This window comes from Gordionus sp. m RMFG-2023, chromosome 1 (assembly GCF_954871325.1).
Source record: "Gordionus sp. m RMFG-2023 chromosome 1, tfGorSpeb1-WG-v2, whole genome shotgun sequence".
Lineage (NCBI taxonomy): Eukaryota > Metazoa > Nematomorpha > Gordioida > Chordodea > Parachordodidae > Gordionus > Gordionus sp. m RMFG-2023.
This window is the reverse complement of record NC_088775.1, coordinates 64,606,629-64,627,706: the sequence shown is the minus strand read 5'-3', so window position 1 is coordinate 64,627,706 and position 21,078 is coordinate 64,606,629. Positions and strand designations below refer to the sequence as shown.

Here is a 21,078-nt window from a genome sequence, read left to right as displayed (position 1 = left end):
TAATATTAACATATGTAAAATCTTGTATCTCTTGAGGTCAAAATGATATTTATACATCATGACAGGATAGGTTATATATTAAAAAATTTTAAAAATTGTTCAAAAATAGCAAAAATATCTTTTGATAGTTAGGAAACTATATCATACCTAAATATATACAATTGAACTGTTTTATTAATATCATCAGTAGTTGAGTCAGCTACCGGACCAAAACAAAAACATTATTTTAAAAAAATTAGAATTTTGACCTTTTACATCGTATGTCCCTGAATTGTACATAATATATTTTAGCTCATGTATTGCCAATATATAAATTAAATGACTCAAGAGTTCTTGTTAGTTTGGTAATCTAACTGCCAAATCACATAATAAAAAACAAGACAATATAGGCAAACATAACATAAATATCTAAAATCTTCAAACAACAAATATTTATTAGGAGAACGAATTTCACCTATCGTGGAAAAAGTTTAGCGGTATTGACATTCAATTTATATGATATAATGCAATTAAATGAGGAGAAAATATGTATTTATAATTTTATAAGAGCCATTAAGAACTAATGGCGAAGGGATTCTGCCATCATTTTTTATTGCGATGAGATGAGCACCAAATTGGAAGGGAATGACATCTCTATAGGTTTTACCAAGAAAAAATTTATTGAAGAAGATTGTTGTCATGAGGCTAGAGCTGTCAGGAAATTTGGTTGTATTGGACTCTTGAGACATATAGATAGGATGCCATCAAGGCATCCTGTCGAGTCTTTGCTGTCAAAATTTTTTGCCCATATGACTACCTATTCTGTAAAATCAACAGGTATAAATATAGTATTATACTGGTAAAATATCTAGAGAGTTATTTTTGCTTGAAAATAAGAATAGTATCATTTTTAGAAGGAGAACTGAGTCTCAAGGCTTCTTTAATATTAAAATAAGTGATTTAATTAATTTAAACATAAAATATGATGAAAAAAAACTCCGAAACAAACGGAGGGGGAAAAACTTACAAATAAAAACTGTAGAATATATCTCTATTATTAAAAATAAAATATAATAAATTGAAGTATGAACAGAAATTACTATTTTTTAATAAAATTTAGTTTATATATATTATACCCTTAAAAAATCTAAAAACGTTTATGATCCGAACCCATTTTCTTCTGATCCTGCGTAAAGTCAGGCTTTTTCCTTATAAGCATGCAAGAGATAGTAGCAATTGATGGGATTGATAAAAAATTATCTGACTTCCAGGTTCAAGGAGAGAGAGTGAACACAAAATTATCAGATTGAGATAAATTAAATTAGAAAATTTTAAAGATTTGCATCTTTACAACATAACGTTAATGAAATGTGCATTTCTATCAGAATTTATCAAAATATATTTATTACCGAGGCAAAAGAAGGGGAAGATGCCTTTTGTCCCATTCTTTTAAAAAAAATTTTAATTAAAAATAATTTATTCTCAAAGATACAAGGGAAATTATAGTTAAAAAAATATAATAGATTTATAAAAAATTAAAACTATATTTTAATTTTTAAAAGTCTGGTTAGTGAAATCGCCTATTGAGTTATTTTCTCTTTTGCAAATAAAAAGGCGAATATAATAATTTAAACTACTATCTTTAAGTTTTTAATGATTATAAAATAATCTTGCGATTATATACACACTACATGCCCTATAATAATTTTTTTAATGTGTGTTATTCATGTTTATGATGAAAATTCAATAGATTTCACCATATTACAGGCTTTTAGTTTTTCTCAGAAATAGGAAATTATTTTTTTAAATAAGCTTAGATAAATTGTAGTTTTTTAAAGGACCGCCGAATTAATTTTTGTCTAGGGTCGCCAAAAGTCTCAGAATGTGAAAAAATAAGTCTATTAGTTTAAAGTATAGCCAAGATTTTTGTACTTTACCCCCCCCCCCCCCCCAAAAAAAAAAATTAAAAAAATATTATACAAATTTTTTACCGGGTACACGTGCTGGGCCGTATACAATTATTTTAAATATGCCAGGGCCGGGCCTAAATATTTTTAAAAAAATACCCGAGCCGGGCCGTATATTTTAAAACCAAATTTTAATCGCCATTATCTATAAAAATTTAAAAAATTATATATTTTTAAAAAAGACTTTTTAAAAAAAAACCCGGGCCGGGTCGTGAAAATGGTATCTCTGCATGTCTCTGATAGATATAGAAATATAGAGTTTTGTTTTTGTCTATGATAATATTATGATTAAATTTATTTGAAAAATGGGCGCCGATATTACTTTTTATAAACGGAAATTTAATTTATAGCTATAGTCACACAGACACAGCGTACTTTTTAAAACACCTAGAGTCATATGTAAAGGACACAGTGGCCTCTGCAAAGGGGGGGGGGCAATTTTCATAAGAGAATATTGTACCACATAATGATGGAAAAATTTATTGAAAATTTTAAAAATGTTAAATATGGATTTATAAATATAATTATTTTATTAATACTAGTTGTTGTAAAGCACAAATTGTTGTATGTCTTATTCATTTATTAACACAACTATTTACTTAATGATATCATTTTCTTTCACGTGATAGATATTAACAATTTGATTAACTAAATTAAAATCAAAAAAGTATTTATAGTGAGAATTTTTTTTAGTTAGATAGTTATATACATTATGAATTAAATAAAGTAAAATTATTATATTAGAAAACTTCATGGCTTATAACATGGATTACTACAAAAAAAATATTGTTTAATTAATTTAACTTATTATGAAAGTTTTGATAAATGGCAGAATATCATTCGCGATATTATTGTGAATCTTCATAGACACATTGATGGCGTATTATGGAAGACTTGCTTAATAATCGATCAATCATAAGATTAATAAAGAGGTGTTTTTTTAATTGATTTCTTGTAACTAAGCCTTGAAGGAGCACGCAACAAGAAGGTAATATTATAGGTCTTATAAAACTTATAGCAGATTCCAAACCTGTTATCAAATTATATATATAAAAAAATTAAGAAAGAAGGGCTAAAAAAGAAAAAGGGATTAAAATACAATTTATATTCCATTCTTTTATTGTATATTGAAGCCAAAAATATGCTTATAAAACATTCAAAAGAAATTGAATCTATAGAGGCATAAATTATAGTCGATAATACCATATGATGTTGCTAAAACATAAGCAATGGTTTAGTAAGATATAAATCAGAGACCTGCAGACCCAGCCCTGAGTCCAGATTTTAATTTTTTTAAACCCAGGCCGGGCCGTATATTAAAACCAAATATTTTAAATCATTATTATCTATAAAAATATATAAAATATATTTTAAAAATCCAAGCCAGGCCGTGCAAATGATATCTCTGCAGGTTTCTGATTTAAATATATTGAAAAAGGTGAAACACCAAAGTCAGTTGAAGGACTTATTGATATATATTTTAAACACGACTGGTGCTGATATTAAAAAAATAAATTATACAAACTTAATCCCCTCAAATTCTTAGTTTGGAAAAGATAAGATGGTGCGTCAAGCATGAGTGGAAAGATCAACTACAGACCTTGACTGGAGCTGAGACCCCAAAGGTGGTGGTAAAATTTAATCATTGTTCAATTATGCCAATCTGATGGGAACTAAGTATTGTTTTCTTAGAATTATCTTATTTGTTTAGATTTAAAATGTTTCTTTTATATATTTACAGAAGCTAGTTATTATCATATAAAGCTATTAAATTTTTTTTATAATTTATGATGCCTTGAGGGTAGCTAAGACAAATTTAAAGGAGAGAATTCTGACATTTTTACCATGGATAGTGCTATAGCTTTTAAAAAGGAAAATTTGATTTTATTTTATCGCTTTGTATTTGCATAAAATATTATTGATAACAAGCTTGGCTTGTACAATATTGCAAACCATGTCAAAGGATATTGATTTCTTTGAAACCAATTTTAAAAGACACATCATTCTTAATAACAAAACCAATATCTGCTTCCATGGTAACAATTCCAGTGATTTACCAAGTTGCAAAATTACAGACCTATGATATTTCATAAAAGTGATAATTTATAAAGTTGGGTTTAAATTTAATTTATCCATCATCAAATTAAGGAGAAAATTCTAATTCTTAGTCAATCTTGATAATCTATCAGCTAGTAATCATAAAAATGCAATATACTTATGCATATTACCTTATCAAAAGATATATAATCGTATAAAATTCAAATATTTATTAGATTGTGAGATTGGATCTTTTTTAAGGGTTTTTAATGATGGAAGGCACAAAGCACTCCCTTGTAAATTGTTCTCCAGAGTTTTGAGTAAGTTTGAATCTGCATGACAAGGATCCATTCTTCAATAAGATCTTTATTGTAAGAAAATATATTTGATAAATTTAACAATGATACTATGAAAATTTAAATCCTAATCCTGGGATGAAATGGCTAGGTTATATTTTTTAATTTTAAAGATTTTCATTTATTAATAATTTATCTAAATCTGATCTGAGGCATCTTGACCTTGAGCATACAATGTGAAATATTTATTAAAATAAAATCATATGTAACATAAATTACCAATATCTTTAACGACTTCAGGTGAGGTATCTTGAGTATTAAATAAAATCAGTACCATTAAAAATATTAAAAATAAAATATAATCTAGCATCACATGATAGAAATTAATTGTCTTAACATTTGCATGATGATTTTTATTGGAAGAATATTTAAAAAAAAAATACTATTGGCTAAATTTGATTTAAGTTGTGACACGGCTTTTATTATATAGATCCTTTCAAATTTTTATGCTTTCTTTATATTTTACACAAAATTAACTATTCCTACAATCCTGTCGAAAAGATCATGCTCATGAGCAAAATAAAATTAATTAAAACAAAACTTCGGAGTACTATGAAAGATCCATATCTTAATAATCTGCCATTTTATTGTGATAAAATTTGACTAATTATAACTTTTTCTCTTTATCTTTCCCTAATTTGTATAAATTATTCATTTAAAAAAATATTTTAAATTCCTTTACTTCCAATTTTATATAGTTTTTAAAGTTTATGATATTTTTTAAGATAATATTTTTTACATTTTTATAGTTAATAAATATTAAAGATCGATGCAATAAAAATTATTTTACATATTATTTTTGAAATTTATAATTAAGGGTGGGAGTCAAAATATATTTAACTTCTACTTTTTGGGTGGGTGAATTTTTTTCATAGGGGTATTTTGTTCTCTTAGCTCAGGAGAGGTAGTGGCCACTGACACTGTGAAACAGAAACTATGTGACTAAAAGGTTATAAGTAAATTGAATGTTTAATCTTATAATATCTGCAATTCGCATTTTCTAATTATTATATTTAATTTTTTTATAAATCGAAATTAATCAGATTCGTTCTATTAAAGCAAAGATCGTGTATAATGAATTAAAAGTATTTTATGATAATTAATAAATTAGTATTTTCATTGATATTTTAAACAAAATTAAATTAACTTCAATGAGAAAAGAAAGGAAGAAAAGTAGATGCCTTACACATGGAAAAGCATGGTCATACATAAAATAGAATGGCATCAGTGTGCTAATAAATTTGCCAATGTAAGATTCTTCATAAATATTGTTGCATTTTTTGTATACTGTACATTTGGAATAAGCTCTTTGTAAGATGTATATAGAGATGATATGGCTAGATGTGATTAATATAATGTATCTTAAATGTAATTTTATAAAATAAGTATTAGGCCATTTCCAGACAGAACGTTTTTTCAAAGGGTTTTTGGGTAATGTTACCAGCAATTTTTTATTATTTCCAACAAAAGATACAAACTTGTAATTAATTTTTATTATATAATATAAATATTTAAAACAATCCGGAGCCACATTTCAGGAGCCATTTAATCGTTATTAAAATCAAATTTACAATTAAAAAAATAGGTATCGATTGTTTTTTTTAAATATCATATATAAAAAAAGGAATTCCACAAGTAAGTTATTTTTTTGGAAAGTTAGTAACATTACCCGAAAGCGCTTTAAAAAAACGTCTGCCTGGAAATGACCTTAGGAATTTTATAAAATTGCAAAAATTTCTTTAAAATCGAACCCAGAACGTGAATATGGATGAGGGATTATTTAAATGGAATGCCTTTAATTGGGAAAGATAATAATATTTTGCAAATTGTTTTAGTAGTAGTCAATGGATAAGGTTTATCACTGACCCAGAGGATCGTTGTTCCCAAAGTTATATTGCTATTGATGGATACAAATATTAAAATAAAAGTGAAGTATACAGATATAATAATCACAATAATTTAACATAGTTTGTAGGATGAAAATAAAAAAGGATATATTAAATGTTTTAAAAAAAATTTTATCATGCCGAAATGAAATATATGGTTTTTGGCTTGGATCAAAATTTATAAGTAGAAATATAATATACAATAGCAGAAATAGAGGTATTGTATTAAATTTTATTTTGGAGATGCAGTGGGTGCAGTTGTACGCCCAGGAGTCCCAAAAGATGAAACATATAAACTCAAAATTTTGAAACTATTAAAAAAGAATATTTTTTAAATTTTAATATCGATAAGGTATTTTATCCTGTAAAATATACAATTTGCTTCAAAACAACCACTCAAGTTGCATCCTAGCTCAAATTTAATTTTTCTTCTTAATAATAGAGTATTCTATTTAAAAGTATCTACGCTTTAAGGTGTATTTATTTATATTTTAAGGTCTAAAAAATAACATTCTAATCAGATCATTAATTAGAATTTTAAACAGAAAAAAGACGTGCTATTACGACGCAGCCTTATGGATATTATAGGATAGATTATTTAATAAGATAAAAATATACTATTTTATTTATTTTATAATTTATGCTTATTATACCGAATTTTTTTTGCCTTAAAGCCAGTATTATTTGGTACATGCATTAATAATTTTAATTAATTTTCCAAACAAATCATAAACATAAATTTTGGTTAACTACCAAAATTTATAGTATATTTTGAATTTTTTTTTAAATATAGCGCAAATCTAAATCTAAAAATTGCCTTCAAAACTAAAAAAAAACTTTTTAAAAAGGTAAAAATTTTTTTTTTTATTTTGTTTGGATTCAAAATATTTTTATTACGTTATCTTTGTATCAATATCATTATATACATATTCTTCATAAATAGAAATTTATTTTAAAATATAATCTCTTGAGCATTCATTATATTAGGCTTTTTATATATTGTTAATTAAAACATAATCGCTTTCAAATTAAAGTAGTCTCTATATGCATCGTCTTAGAGTATTCTTTTAAATGAATCTTATAAATTTAATATTTTTCTAGATATTACAATGATAAAATGCACGGCGAATATCAGGTAAACTATTTATTTTGATTAAAATTGGTTATATTATATTTTATTTAATATATTTGAGTAATAGTCTTTTAAAATTATTAAAATTTTCAAATGGATTTTTAAATCAGTTTTTTGATCCCTTGATCTAACAGGAACATTACATTTATAGTATTATATATTATAATATATCATCTTTTCTTTTTCTCATATTTTGTGGAAGATGTATAATTTATATTTAACTGATTTAAAATTAAATATTAAATATATCAGAAAAAATATAGCGGCAATTCTGGAAAAACCCCAATTTTATTATATTTAATTGAGCCAAAATTTTTCAGATATAAAATGAGTTTACTAGCTTATCTTCCATTTTTTTAAAAAATACGCGTGAATATTTTACGCCAGACAGTGATTTATAATATATAATTTAAATTAAAACATCGATTAAAAATTAAATATTAAATATCATATCAAAAAAAACATAGTGCCAATTCTGGAATAAAACCCAATTTTATTATATTTAATTGGGCAAAACTTTTTCAAATGGAAAATGAGTTTACAAGCTTATCTTCCACTTTCTTTTTTTTAAAAATATGTATATAAATATTTTCCGCGAGACAGTAATTTCTACGTAGAGCAAGACATAATTCCATCTGTCTAATACTCTGCATTAGATATTCTGTAAAATTAGTTTTTTAGCAATAAAACAGATGAGGTGTATTTTAGAAGATTTAAATATTTATAATCCTTATGTTGAAATAAATAAAAGTTATGTAAATATTTTTTTCAAAAATCTAAAGTTTATTTGCTTTATAAAAACATACTTCTTCTATGTTTTAAAAACAATCTTTTATTTAATAATCGAAATTTATAAAATAATTAGAATAACATGTAAATTGCATATTTGGTAACATATTTAGAAAAAAATAAAAAATAAAATTTTGTTAAAAATAGTTATCTTCCTCTGGTGACGGCCATGAATCTTTAAATAATTTAAAATTGTAACATTTTTCAAAGCTGATTTTTTTTTAACCAAAAGGGGCCTTTGAGATTGGTGTTTCATGGCTCTTATGGTTAATTAGTTTGATTAGGGATATCCTCTTTCCCAAATGTTGAAATCACAATGGTAATAAATATATAATTGGCGGCTAGATATGAATATTTTGGGAATTTCCTGTTTTCCACTATACCTAGTAATTATTATTTGATGGGTCAAAAATGTCCATACATGTGAAATCCCAACTTATGTTTCACGATATCCCAGAGATTAATGTATGCCCATCAGGCCACAAGTTATCGATAATAGAAGTATCCCGTGAATGCTGATGTGAAGGAACGTTTGCTTTGAATAATGAATTTTGCATTATTTAATTAATTCGTTCGTCCTACATATTTGTATCTATTCACGAGACAATGGAATGGATATCTAGCTTTCAAATCAACCATTACCCCCATCTTTTATAATTATAAGGTAGATATATGTCTAAGCCAAGCCTGAGCCAAAGCATATTTAAATTCTTTATTTGTCAAAAGATATTTATTTAACATGCTTGGATATTCTAACCATTCGTGGCTTAATTCATCCACCAATGAATAAAGGTTAGTAGTCTGGTGTCATTGCTCGAAAGTAGATAATCGATGAGGCATGACACGATTACAGCATCCCAATCCTTTTGTAAATTAGAAAGTGAATAAATTGCGCTAATGGATGTGTTAGCAGACCAGCATAACAATGCATTGTTTAACATGGTCTCCTCAAAAGGTTTAATTAATTTGAGAATTAGATTTTTGATTTTTAATAATGCTGAAATAAAAGAAACCAAGGCAATGGGCAGTGGCTCCTACACTTTGGAGCGATGGAAGCAGAATCCCCCCTCCCATTCTTCAAAAAATGGTTAATTATTTTTTGACACCCATAAATTTCAAAAATAATTTATATTGCATCAATCTTTATAAATAAAATGTAAAAAAAATATATACTTTAAAAATATTATTTTTAAATTAATAATTAGGGGAAGTGAAAGCGAAAGAATTTACAATTTCATCAATAATTAATTGTTTAAATAAATTTATTTCCATGGATAAAATGGTTAAATTATTAAGAAATGGATCTTTCATGGTACTACGAAGTTTTGTTTTAAATAATTTAATTTTACTCATGACCCTTTTGGCAGTACATGAGGTAGTAGGAATGGTAAATAAATAATAAAATTATTAAATTAGGGAAAGCAGAAATATTTAAAAGTAGACGATAAGGTAAAATAAACGAATAATTTTTCCAGCCTGAATCATAAGTCTCAGAATTATCATCATCAGAAGAAGAAGCTAAGTTATATATTAGATTATAATAAATATTTAATTATAAATTTACAATTCTCAGAATCTGATAAATCTTTAGATCCTTTAAACTCTAGATTACGTGTAATAATTACATCCCCCGTTTTAGTCATCTTATAAATATTTCGAAACTTCAAAATTTCTTCAAAAATTTGACTTGAATTTAAATGGTAAAATTCACAGATATCCTCGATATCATCTTTAACGATTGACTTTTCCACCATACCTTTAGTGTAAAAAATAAAGTTTGATTTAAGAAATTTATAGATTCATCGATTCATCATTAAATCTTTCATTAAACTGATGAAAGTATGTATACCGCTTCTTTTTGGATTGTAATGTTTGAAGTCTAAAACTCTCAAAATCAAAAGGTAGATTATTCTCCTTCATAAAATTTTGTGCCTTTGAAAAAACATCTTAAAATTCAGTGTTATTATCTATTAGGATTAAAAAATAATAAAAGACATAATTTAAATTATACTTTTCAAATTAATCAGGCAATCTTTTCCCAATTGAATTTGATTCTTAAAATGTAATAATAAGCCTCCCCCATTATTTAATTTAATAAACGGAATCACGAGGTCGAGTCCGACATCATAAACCAGAAATCACCTAGTTATGGATGGGTGTAATATAACAATAAAATTAATAAATTTTTTAAAATACCCCCACTCAAATTTTTAGAAGCAGTTCCTTCGGACCCCTCCCGTTGTAGGGGCCACTGGCAATGGGTAATGGTGATCGTAAGCCTATTCCGCCAGATTTTGTTGGTAAAATGGTTTGCAACTAGCTATTTTGGTGAATTAATTTGTGGTTGATTATATTCTCCAATATCGTTTTAAATTTTTTAATATTTTAGGAGTATAGATGGGAATAAATACTTGCCAGATGAACTGAAACAGAATTATATTTTGGGAATATTTAAAAAAATTTAATTAAATAAAATGCCTGATGGGAAGGTAAATGCTTGAGAATATTTTTTTTGAACAATGGTAAGTCAGATTGGGTTCCAAAAATGTTTGGATACCTGAAGATCCTCCTATTGATGACCCGAGAACGAAGATTTTATTCTTAATCACACAAAAAGATCAATCAATAGTGGAAGAAAAATTTGTAGTTGAGTATATTTCACATTTTTTATAATTTAAGGACAAATTTAGTGGTTGAAAATTTAATGATGATATCTATAGCTTTAATTATTTGACTGATAGGACCCGATAATGTGGCATTATCCAAATATAAAACATTGAGATCGAGATTTAAATTGGTTTGTATATTTGACGAGTGGATCTCCTTGTTGTATAATGTAAAACTAAAAATGACCCCAGTTTGTCTTTAAAAACCAACATGAGAGCACATTTACCACCTCAAATTTCTAAATGTATCCATAAAAATCCCTGGTCTAACAAATATTTGCGTTGAACTGAAATTTGACCTGCTTAGAAATTTACTATAAAATTTATTCAGTTCATAATAAATACGCCAACATTAATGAAATTAAATCTCACGCTTTATATTTTTTTTAAAAAAAATGATAATCCTGGGCGCTCTTACATCATTTGAGAGGAATAAAGTCCAATCAGTTGTATTTTAAATAACTATTTTAATTGGTTAAAAATAAATATATTTTAAATCTAGATATAATAATATTCTTAATAAAATAAGTTATAACATTTTACAGGGTATATATAGGATTGATAACAAAATAATCTAATGCAATTTGGAGATTTACAGTATCAACCAAGAAATACCATATCTAATTCAACTCAATCCAATAACAATATAGGTCATTTTTAACATTTGGATTTTAGGTCAATTAATTTTTTGATATATTATTATTTACAGATATTAAATTAAATACTTTTCAGTGGACAACTGGCAATATATTAGGAGCAATAGCATCCATTATCATCTGTGGCACAATTCTTATGATATTTGTAATTTGCATCATTCACACCTTTAAGAAAAAACTCAAGTTAATTATTTCATAAAATAACCATGAAATCAATTATAAATTGCGTAATTTAATATATTATCCCCGAAGATTATTAAGGGGATGAAACATTAAATATAAAAACGTATTCGTTTTTAAGATTTGAAAGTTATTTTTTTTAAAAAAATAAAAAGTAGTCTATATTCTATTTAGCTATAACATAAATACAAAAAATTAGCATATATGTCCTTAAAAATAAGATTTAGGAAAACATTTTTTTTAAATCGCTTGTAAGATATTTAATAATAACCATTTTGAGGTTTGGGATTATAACTTATTAATAGAAAACGAAAAGCGAATAGTATGGGTAAAAATATTTTTATCAATTGTTACTTTAGGTTTCCACAATCTATTTTAACTTAAAATATAAAAGGCATGCTTTCATTTTTATAAATATAAATCTATCCCTAGCCCATATATTTGTTTTGAGCGAAATCATGCAGACCCTTTTAAATATTTTGGGTCATGAGAATAATGAATATCCTCATTTTTCACAATTTTTACTTGATCTGCTTAGTTTTAACCTAAGCACGGGTAATATCTAGGATTTATATTATAAAATGGGTGTGATATTGTTGTTAAAAACTCGATTTGAGCCGATTTATAAAAATGGCTGACTTAATATTTAATCCAGAAAAATAATGCTCAAGCCTAAAGATTTTACTCATAGATGGCACAAAGTTTTGGACATCTCTAAGAGAAATCTCGAAACTAGGAAATATTTTTGCTAAAATATTGAGTTATCTGTTTTAAAAATCGACCCAAATTGAGCTATTTAATAATAATAGGCATGCGTATATCATGACTAAAGATATTTTTCTATTATGGCTCTGACTAACCTTTAGTTTTTATATTTTACAGCTTTAACCTAAATTTAACCTAACCCATCAAACTTAAATATTTAGTTAAAAGATCTGGTTTTTGTCGTCAATATAACATAATTACACATTTTTTTAATATGGAAAAGGAATTTTTTTTTTTTTTATAATTATTATTACATTATTAAAGTTTAGCTTTTGTAAATTCAATTTTTGTAAGCATTTTTCATTTCAATTATATAATAAAAAAAATTTAATAATTTCTTTATTTTTTTTGAGTCCGATAATAACATTGACGAGATACTAATAATTTATTAAAATTCGATTATTTTTATAAAAATTTCAAACAATTTAAACTAGAGATCTTGAAATATAATTCTCGTGAAATAAAATTATAAAATTTTTACAAAGAAACAAGGCACCAATATTTATTTTTATATGTAGAATATTATATTTTTTCCAATTAAAAAAATTATTAATTTTTTTTTAGGAAACTAGGACCCATCCCATAATTTTATTTTGTTCGGTATAAAAATTAAATAAAAATTTTATGATTTTTTTAAATCAAGTTTTTTCATAGAATCTTTATTAAATTAATTAATAAAATGTACAATTTAACATAAAAATTATAAAAAAATTAATGTTATGGATATAATTTTTTTTTTAAATATAAAGAACAGGAAATATAAATGTATGTCCTATTTAAGGTAGGAGTAAAATGCGGAACAATTTTGAAGATATATTTGATGATAAAGATTAATAACTTGTAATGTTCAGTGTAAAAATTATATTGGGGAAAAAATTAATTTCTATATTTATAAATATATTTAGGCCGAACCTGTGGTGGAAAATAGTTTTTATTTCAGGACGGGCTTTTTGAATATTTTAAAAAAATCAATCGGGATCGTACCGAGTCTGACAAATTTTTTTTAAAAGGGCAGGCCTTTAAAAATTAGACGTGCGATGCAGACCACTAATTTGAGCCCTATTGTCGATATCGTGTCGATAATGTATTGAATAATTATAATCATATTATATTAAAGTTATATTTCAATAAAAGGATCTTATTAAAATTATATATCTAAATATAATATTAGATAATTCCGATTTTTAAATATTTAAAGCTTCCTTAGCAGGGAACAGCCTCAGCAAAATGTGGGAAGAGATGTTAGAGTTATTTTAAATAGCAATATTGCAATTCCGCCAATTCAGGAGAATCCTCCTCCATATGACCAAGTTAAAATTATTTTTTTATAAATTAAATTTTTGGTAAGTTATCCTATTAAGAGTGCAAATTTAAGTTACCTACACCTAGTAATCTAATTCTTGAATGAAACTATTTATAAATGAAATGAGAATTATAAACTTATTTTCAATTTCACAATTATCTAGCTGCATATAATAAATAATAAATAAATGAGGTAAAAGTATAGTTGGGTATAGGTAAATGCTAATTCAGCTCAATCTACAGGCATATGCCGGAGAAAATTTATTAACTTTGAGGCGTTTTAATTCATAATAATTTTTTTCAAATTTGAGCTGTTATATTTTTAAGGAAAACCCCTAAATCATAGTGATAGTTATCGGCTAACAACTCGGTTTAACCTATTTTTTAGTCGGCTATAAAACATGGCTTAAACGGCTACAAAAATATTAATTATCCAACTATAGTTAAAAGACGTAATATAAATTGATTATAAGTTAATGTTTATAAATTTTTTAACTATTTAGTAGAATTATTATATGGTAATGTGCAATAACAATTTGAAAAATAATGTCTAGTCCGAAGGTAGTGAACTATAACGAGTAGTTTTAACTAAAGCTTTTATTTAAAAAAAAAACTTTAGGCACTTCTAATTTCATATTAATTTTTAATTAATGCTTTTCGATATATTTTGTTTGAAAAATTATTCGGAACATTTATTGATATATAAATTTCTTAACCATTCCCAGCATAGGTAAAAAAAATCATACCAAAATATAGTTGGGGTTCCCTCGGACACCAATTTAGATACGCTATATCTTAGAATTAAATTTATTTGTAGCTTTCATATTTTAAACATATAAACTTTAATAGAGTGACTCTAATTGTTATTTTTAAATTTTATGACAACTTTTACCAAGAAACAAATTATTTTAAAATGTACAAAATAATATTTAAAAAATATATATAAATAAAATTGATGATGTAGAATATTTATCTAATCTAAGGTTCATATATTAATAAAATATAATTTTTAGTATGTATAAAAAAGTGTTTATTTATGCTTAGTTACATCAATCCTAAAACAGATGAAGAAAAAGTTATACGGATGACCAGTGGGGTTATGCCGACTCCAAGCTCCATAAACACATTATAACACAGGAATTACTGAGCAAAATCAAAATTAATTTTGCACATAGATACTTTACCTAAAAATATTACGATATTAAAAGATCCAGGCAAAAATATAGAAAATTTTGAGTAATAGCGTTTTTTTTAAATGACTGGGGTCTGCATAGTCCCATCTATGCCGTGAAGGGTTAAACAAAATTTATGCAATGACAGCAAACATTCGAATATTTAAGGGATTCCTTTTGGTATAAGTGCAAAAATGTTGTTATGATTTTCAGTTTTATTGATTAGCAAAACAACTTCTTTTAATCATTCTATGTATAAATTAGGTTTAACATATTATTAACTATTTTTATTCTCACCATTATGTAAACATGGTATAGGATTTTCTCTGGTATATAAAATAGGTTCACATTATATTTTCTTACCGGACCACTCATTAGCTTAAGGGTAACCCTTTATGATCTCAGAGGAATTACGAAAATCCCTGACGAAAATAATTAAATAGCATATTAAATGTGGAGTGAACAAAATAGGTTTCGTAATGAATAATAATGGATAATTGAGGGCTCAAACCCAAATAGTGATATTGAATTTATTTGACTATAAAAATTTTATTATTCTAGTCAGTTAGAAAAAAGATTGAAGTGTCGATCAGGTATCCCAACTGAATCTTTAAATCGGTAACCGAGATAAAACCGAAGATAAGCTGTTAAGCACCCGAATCTGAACTGATATTTGTTATGATTCGGATCTCTCTTAACGATGATTAGCCAAACAGTGCCAGGTCAATTCAACTGGTAATACAAATGGTATGGTTTTAATTTCACAGTTAAAAAGTGGTTGATGAAGTTATTGAAGAATATAGAGTTGTTTAGTAAGAAGTAGGTAATGTAAAATTTTTAAAACTTAAGTATCTGATAAATAAAACTAGGTGAGGCAGATGAAATTTCAAGGGTAAGAAGCAAGTTATATGTGTGGCAAAATATTAAGATATTTACAATACAAAAGAGATGGAGAGAACATACTATATTGAATATCTAAGGTAAGATTAGAACGAGCTTAAGGTAAGATTGATAAAGAATAGATGTAAAATCTGATAACATATGATAAGAAGATATTAGAAAGAGGGTATTTTTAATAAGATTAGTTATCAAATTTGTTCTAAGATAATAAAAAAGCAAAAGTAAATTTCTCTAAAAAAGAGGAAGCAAGAAAGAATGGGCTCGGATGCAATGATAAACTGTAAGATTCTATATGAATTAGTTGATTATCTGTTCTTCTCCTAATAAAATGTAACATACAAGACTGTATTAATGTTAAGTAAAATATTCTTGATAGGTCAGCATTATGGATAAGGAATAAGGATAAAAGTGATAAAATAATCATTTTTGTTCTAAGCCTGATATATCATCTTTAAAAATATCATATAGCACAAGAATAATATTTAGATATATCTGTTTTATCAACTTCTAGAAGGCCTTGATAGAGTTCTTCGTAAAATATTTTGTCGAAACCTCAAGAGATGATTATATTTATCAATATATGTGACATGAGCTGATTTTCTCTTATACTATGCACTTAACGGTTCCATCAAGCCATACACTTTTAGATGTTATAATAGCTATATAAAATTCTCCTTGGGAAATGATGTTTGAAGATTATAGAAATGGTATACTGTATAAGCGTATAAAGAAATAAATTTATGAAGATAGAATAATGTGTAACCACAAAAAAAATCGTTTATAAAGACCATATTTTGTTAATCCAAATAATAAAGTCATAATTTTTACTTAAAATTTAATTATAGTAAGCTTTAACTATTTATGATACATCTTTCAATATTATGCTAAAGGGCGAGAAGACAAAATAAGGTAGAAATAGTTATTAAGGTAGATTATTTGGATAGGAATGTGTTTAAGAGGACTGATAATTTAACTAATCATCAATTGGAAAAAGAAATTTAGATTAAAATGGTTTACTTCCAAAAAAAAATGGGATTTAAAAATTTGATCAAGCACCTACATAAGCAAAAGAGTGATTTATTGTCAGTCTACGGGATTTCTATTACCTTATTCTCTAAAATAGTTTTTTATATGTCTTAGAATCAGATAACCTAGGAGGTTATTAGGATTAATTTCAATAGAAGTTCATAAGATAAATTCTTACATTTTAATATAATCTCTCAAATTTCGCTCCATCTTGCCAATGAGCTTGATTCAAATTTATGGGAATTTGTGACAACTTGAAACATATTAAAAACTACTATCTTAACTTCTCTAAAACTTAGTAAATCGTTGCCTGAGAATTAGGTTATTCCTTATCGACTTTTTGTCAAAAAAGGCTTTACATAAATCAATTTTTTATAATTATTCTATTCTATTTACGTAAAAAATCCGAAATATTTATAAAATAAGTTAAACTACAAGGATATAATAATGAAAATATAGGAATCGTTTTTAAAATTGCATTCCTGTATTATTACAAAAAGTGGAGATGGAATATTCTAATTCTCAGGCGAAGAAATATATAATAACTACAGGTGTCAAAATTATTCCTAAATAAAATTTTATTGGGTTAAACTAAAAGGGCCCTAAAATTTAATAAATTCAGACTTACTGGATATAAAAAATATCCACTAACAGTTACGGCTGGTCATTTTAGCACAATTGTAATTAACTGGCTCAAATATTGTTTGCTTAATTTTAAGATAAATATTGTAAATTATTATATTTATTAAAGTTGAGTGAGAAAAGCATTATTGAATCGCAAACAAAGTATACTGTTTATTATTTTTTAAAGTTATATATAATTTTTTTTTAAAATATGAATTCAAAAAAAAAACATAAAGGCTTTATATTCTCCTAACGTATCTCGTAAATCTATTTTTAGAGATGAAATTAGTAAAGAGATTTTGCCATCTTATGATGACGTGGCCAGTAATTCGGGTAAACTTAATTATAAACAACGCTTGATGTATTTGTAGAACAAAATTTATATACCAAAAGCGCATTTAAAATTTTATCTAAGCTCAAGAAATCAAAAAACTTGGATGTCAATTTTTGGGTTACAGCAAATAATTTAGAAAGAAAGCAAAACAGTGATCACTTGTTGGATCAGATCTCGATTTGCTCGTTCCCATTATGCAATAGACATTACAAAATGTTACAAATGAGAAATTTTACAAATTTATTAAAACCGATTATCCTTTTTAATAAAGGTATTAATATAAATTTTGTATGTTTATCAACAAATTTATTTAGAATTATATAAAATACCCTTAAACTTAAAAAAGCATGTTGTAAAAGTTCAATTTAATAGATCTACAGCAAATACTATATCCTGCTCGAATAAAATTTTAAAGACTCGATCTAGTTTAGGTATTGCATCTGAAGAATTTTTTTTATATCTAGCACTTCGTCTTAGCCAGGTCTTTGGGCTGAAAGTGAGGGAGATTTTTTGAAAGTGAATAGAAAGGGGAAAAAGGTGGTCTTCTGAGGGGAGAGGGATTTCGCAGAGAGTAAGGGAAAATGTTTAAACACGAATCTTTCATTCATTCCATTTTTAAAAAAAACAGCCCCTAATAAAATAAATAAAAAATTCCAGATTTAAGAAATGGAAAATCAGACTTCCCTCTAAATGCGGGAGAAATTCTTTCCGATACAAGATATGTAGATGTCACTAAAAATTTCACGTTTTATCGCATTTTAACTCTGCGCACACAATTAAAATAATATTTTTCTAATAGCACGTTATATTTCACACGAAAAAATCGGATTAAATAGACGATAAAATGTACACAAATACTTTAAACTAGTATTGTAAAGATCCCAATTTTTGAAAAATGCCCGATTAAGATTTTAGCCAATATTTTCTCATAGATGGCAGAAAGGTTTGGATCTCTATTTGCCAAATTTTTAATATTACATAATATTATTTTGGGTAAAATATTAATCGGGTCTTTTTCAAAAACCCACCTAAACCGGGCTTTTTAACAATCCTACTCCAAACATTAAAAATTTTGATTATATATCTTTTAAAATCTTAAGATCTTAGAGAGTCTGCTAATTTAATTTTAATTTTTCTCCGATTTATGAGTTTTTTAAATGATTTTTATAAATTTTATATCCACTTTTATTTTTCCCTTTTATTGAATATATATTTTATATTGTTGTTTTTTAATTTGATTTTTTTCTAATTTTCATTAATTTATAAGTATTTTATGATTTACAAATCTTATTTTCACTATTTTTATATAATTTTGATTCTTTCCCCATTAATATGTTGTAGTGTATTATATTGTTTTAAATTTTTAGCGCCACTTCCTCTCTTTCTCTTCCCATCCAACCCCTTCCATCCCTTCCTATCCAACTCCCTTCATCCGGCTGAAAGTCAGAGTAGGCTAGGGGGCAAAGCGGCATATAATATGACTAATTATTCAATATCATTTAGCATTTAAGTTTTTTTAAATATATTTTAACCTGCATTTATACTCCTAAAAGCCAAAGCCCTAATTGTAGCATATAAATTCATAAATAAATTCATAATTTTAATTTGATTATTCTTTATTTGTTATTATTTTTTAGAAAACGACCATCATCGAATAAATACTCTAGATACTACACAATCTATGCATAAATTATTTAGGGTAAACAGCCTATGCTCTACAATCAAACCCAAACATAAAACAATACAAAGATCTACATCTTTTAACTAAAGTCTCATTTATATTTCAAAACGAATATTATCTGTACGATTATATACTTTCAATTTTATTAATATTTTAAAAAATACCAATTTAATTTTCATTTCCTATTTCATAATTAATTCGTTTTTGAATAGGCCTCCTCTAAATATATAACCAAAACCAGATATATCAGGAAAAGGAGATATTAAATCGTTTGAAGGATGAAAATAAACCATATTATATTTATTATAATTCTTGTTTAACCCTTGAATGATAAGGTGGGAAAAACTAATGCGAATGGTTATGTAGGACATAGTTCACCCCTTAAAGCTGTTATATTCAAATTTTTTATATTATGCTTTGATATTTTTGAATTTATTCGATGTTTGACCATGTGTGAAAATTAATTTTCTAATAAATATATGCAAATAACCAAAATATTATGAATTAAAAATAGTATTTATTAAATTAAAGTAATCTTCATATAAAAAAAATTAAATGGTTTAAACATTCCATATTTCAGGTATGTCGTTAACTAGAAGCTTTGGGTGCTGCAGCAGCCCCTTTTGAAAAATTTAAACGAATTTTGAAAATTAGAAAAATGCATGATTATTTTGTTTTTATTAGATAGATTTAGTGCCGTTATAAATTATTTTATAATTATTAAAAAAATTTTACCTACTTGGTAAAGCACAGTGGCCCCTACAACTAGGGGAGGGGGACCTGAAGCAACTGCTTTTAAATTTGAGTGGGGGCACTTTTTTTAAAAAAAATTTTAAAAATTTTTGTTTTGCTACATTATCCATAACCAATTGGTTTCTGGTTTATATATAATAAAAAGACCCTCCCCCCTCACTTATTATTTAATTTAATATATATTGACGGAAATTTTGGTCGATGTTTAGTAAATTAGGTTGTTACCGAGATTTCTTGTCATAAATTATTCAATTTCAAAATATGCCCAAAAATATTAACCAAAAAAAAATACAAATGCTAAAAACATCGCATAATATAAGAAAAGATGATAAATGGACAGACCATTATTGGAAAAAGACATGGTGGGCTTAATTTTAATGATATAAAGAAAAGCTTTGAAATAGCTTTTAAGAATATTACTCATAATTGGACAAATAGCAAAGTAATTTTTTTATTAAATATTTAATTGTTTATACTTATCTTATAAAGGGTATTAAATCGCAATTTAAGCAAAAGAAGTAAAAAGTGGGAATTCAATGCTGTTGGTATAATAAATATTTTTATTAATATAATAATTTTTTAAAAGTATACTAATAATAACGAAAATGTGTTAAAAGAAAATATAGTATCTGACTCTGCTCTGATAATGATCATGAAATTTAATCGTGATATTATTGTGCATGAATCTTCACAGGCACATATGATGGCCGATTATGGAAGGCTTTCACACAACAAAAATTCCATATTACAATTTATAATATCCCATAAAGAATGTGTGGATAATAACCTTGCTATCATAAGAATAATAATAAGATGTGTAGGTTTTTTAATATCTCGTAACCAAGCCATCTGTGGGAACAGGCAACTGTCAAA

At 25.8% G+C, this 21,078-nt stretch overlaps 1 protein-coding gene across 4 annotated transcripts; it reads left to right on the top strand.

Annotated features, from left to right (window-relative positions):
* The first annotated feature begins 6,983 nt into the window (after positions 1-6,983).
* Positions 6,984-19,936, top strand: LOC135931063 (uncharacterized). 4 transcript variants are annotated; one of them, XM_065467925.1, is made up of 10 exons: positions 6,984-7,073; positions 7,327-7,360; positions 11,358-11,462; positions 11,522-11,651; positions 13,612-13,723; positions 17,674-17,770; positions 17,809-18,042; positions 18,086-18,202; positions 19,409-19,540; positions 19,665-19,936. In XM_065467925.1, exons 3-9 carry the CDS (start codon positions 11,390-11,392, stop codon positions 19,537-19,539), a joined length of 894 nt encoding a protein of 297 aa, XP_065323997.1. In that variant the 5' UTR covers positions 6,984-7,073; positions 7,327-7,360; positions 11,358-11,389; the 3' UTR covers position 19,540; positions 19,665-19,936. The 4 variants fall into 4 exon arrangements, with proteins under 4 accessions (XP_065323997.1, XP_065323996.1, XP_065323995.1 ...); XM_065467924.1 differs by lacking the exon at positions 6,984-7,073 and adding an exon at positions 7,137-7,284 and having other exon boundaries at positions 19,409-19,572; XM_065467923.1 differs by lacking the exon at positions 6,984-7,073 and adding an exon at positions 7,139-7,284.
* Positions 19,937-21,078: the final 1,142 nt, after the last annotated feature.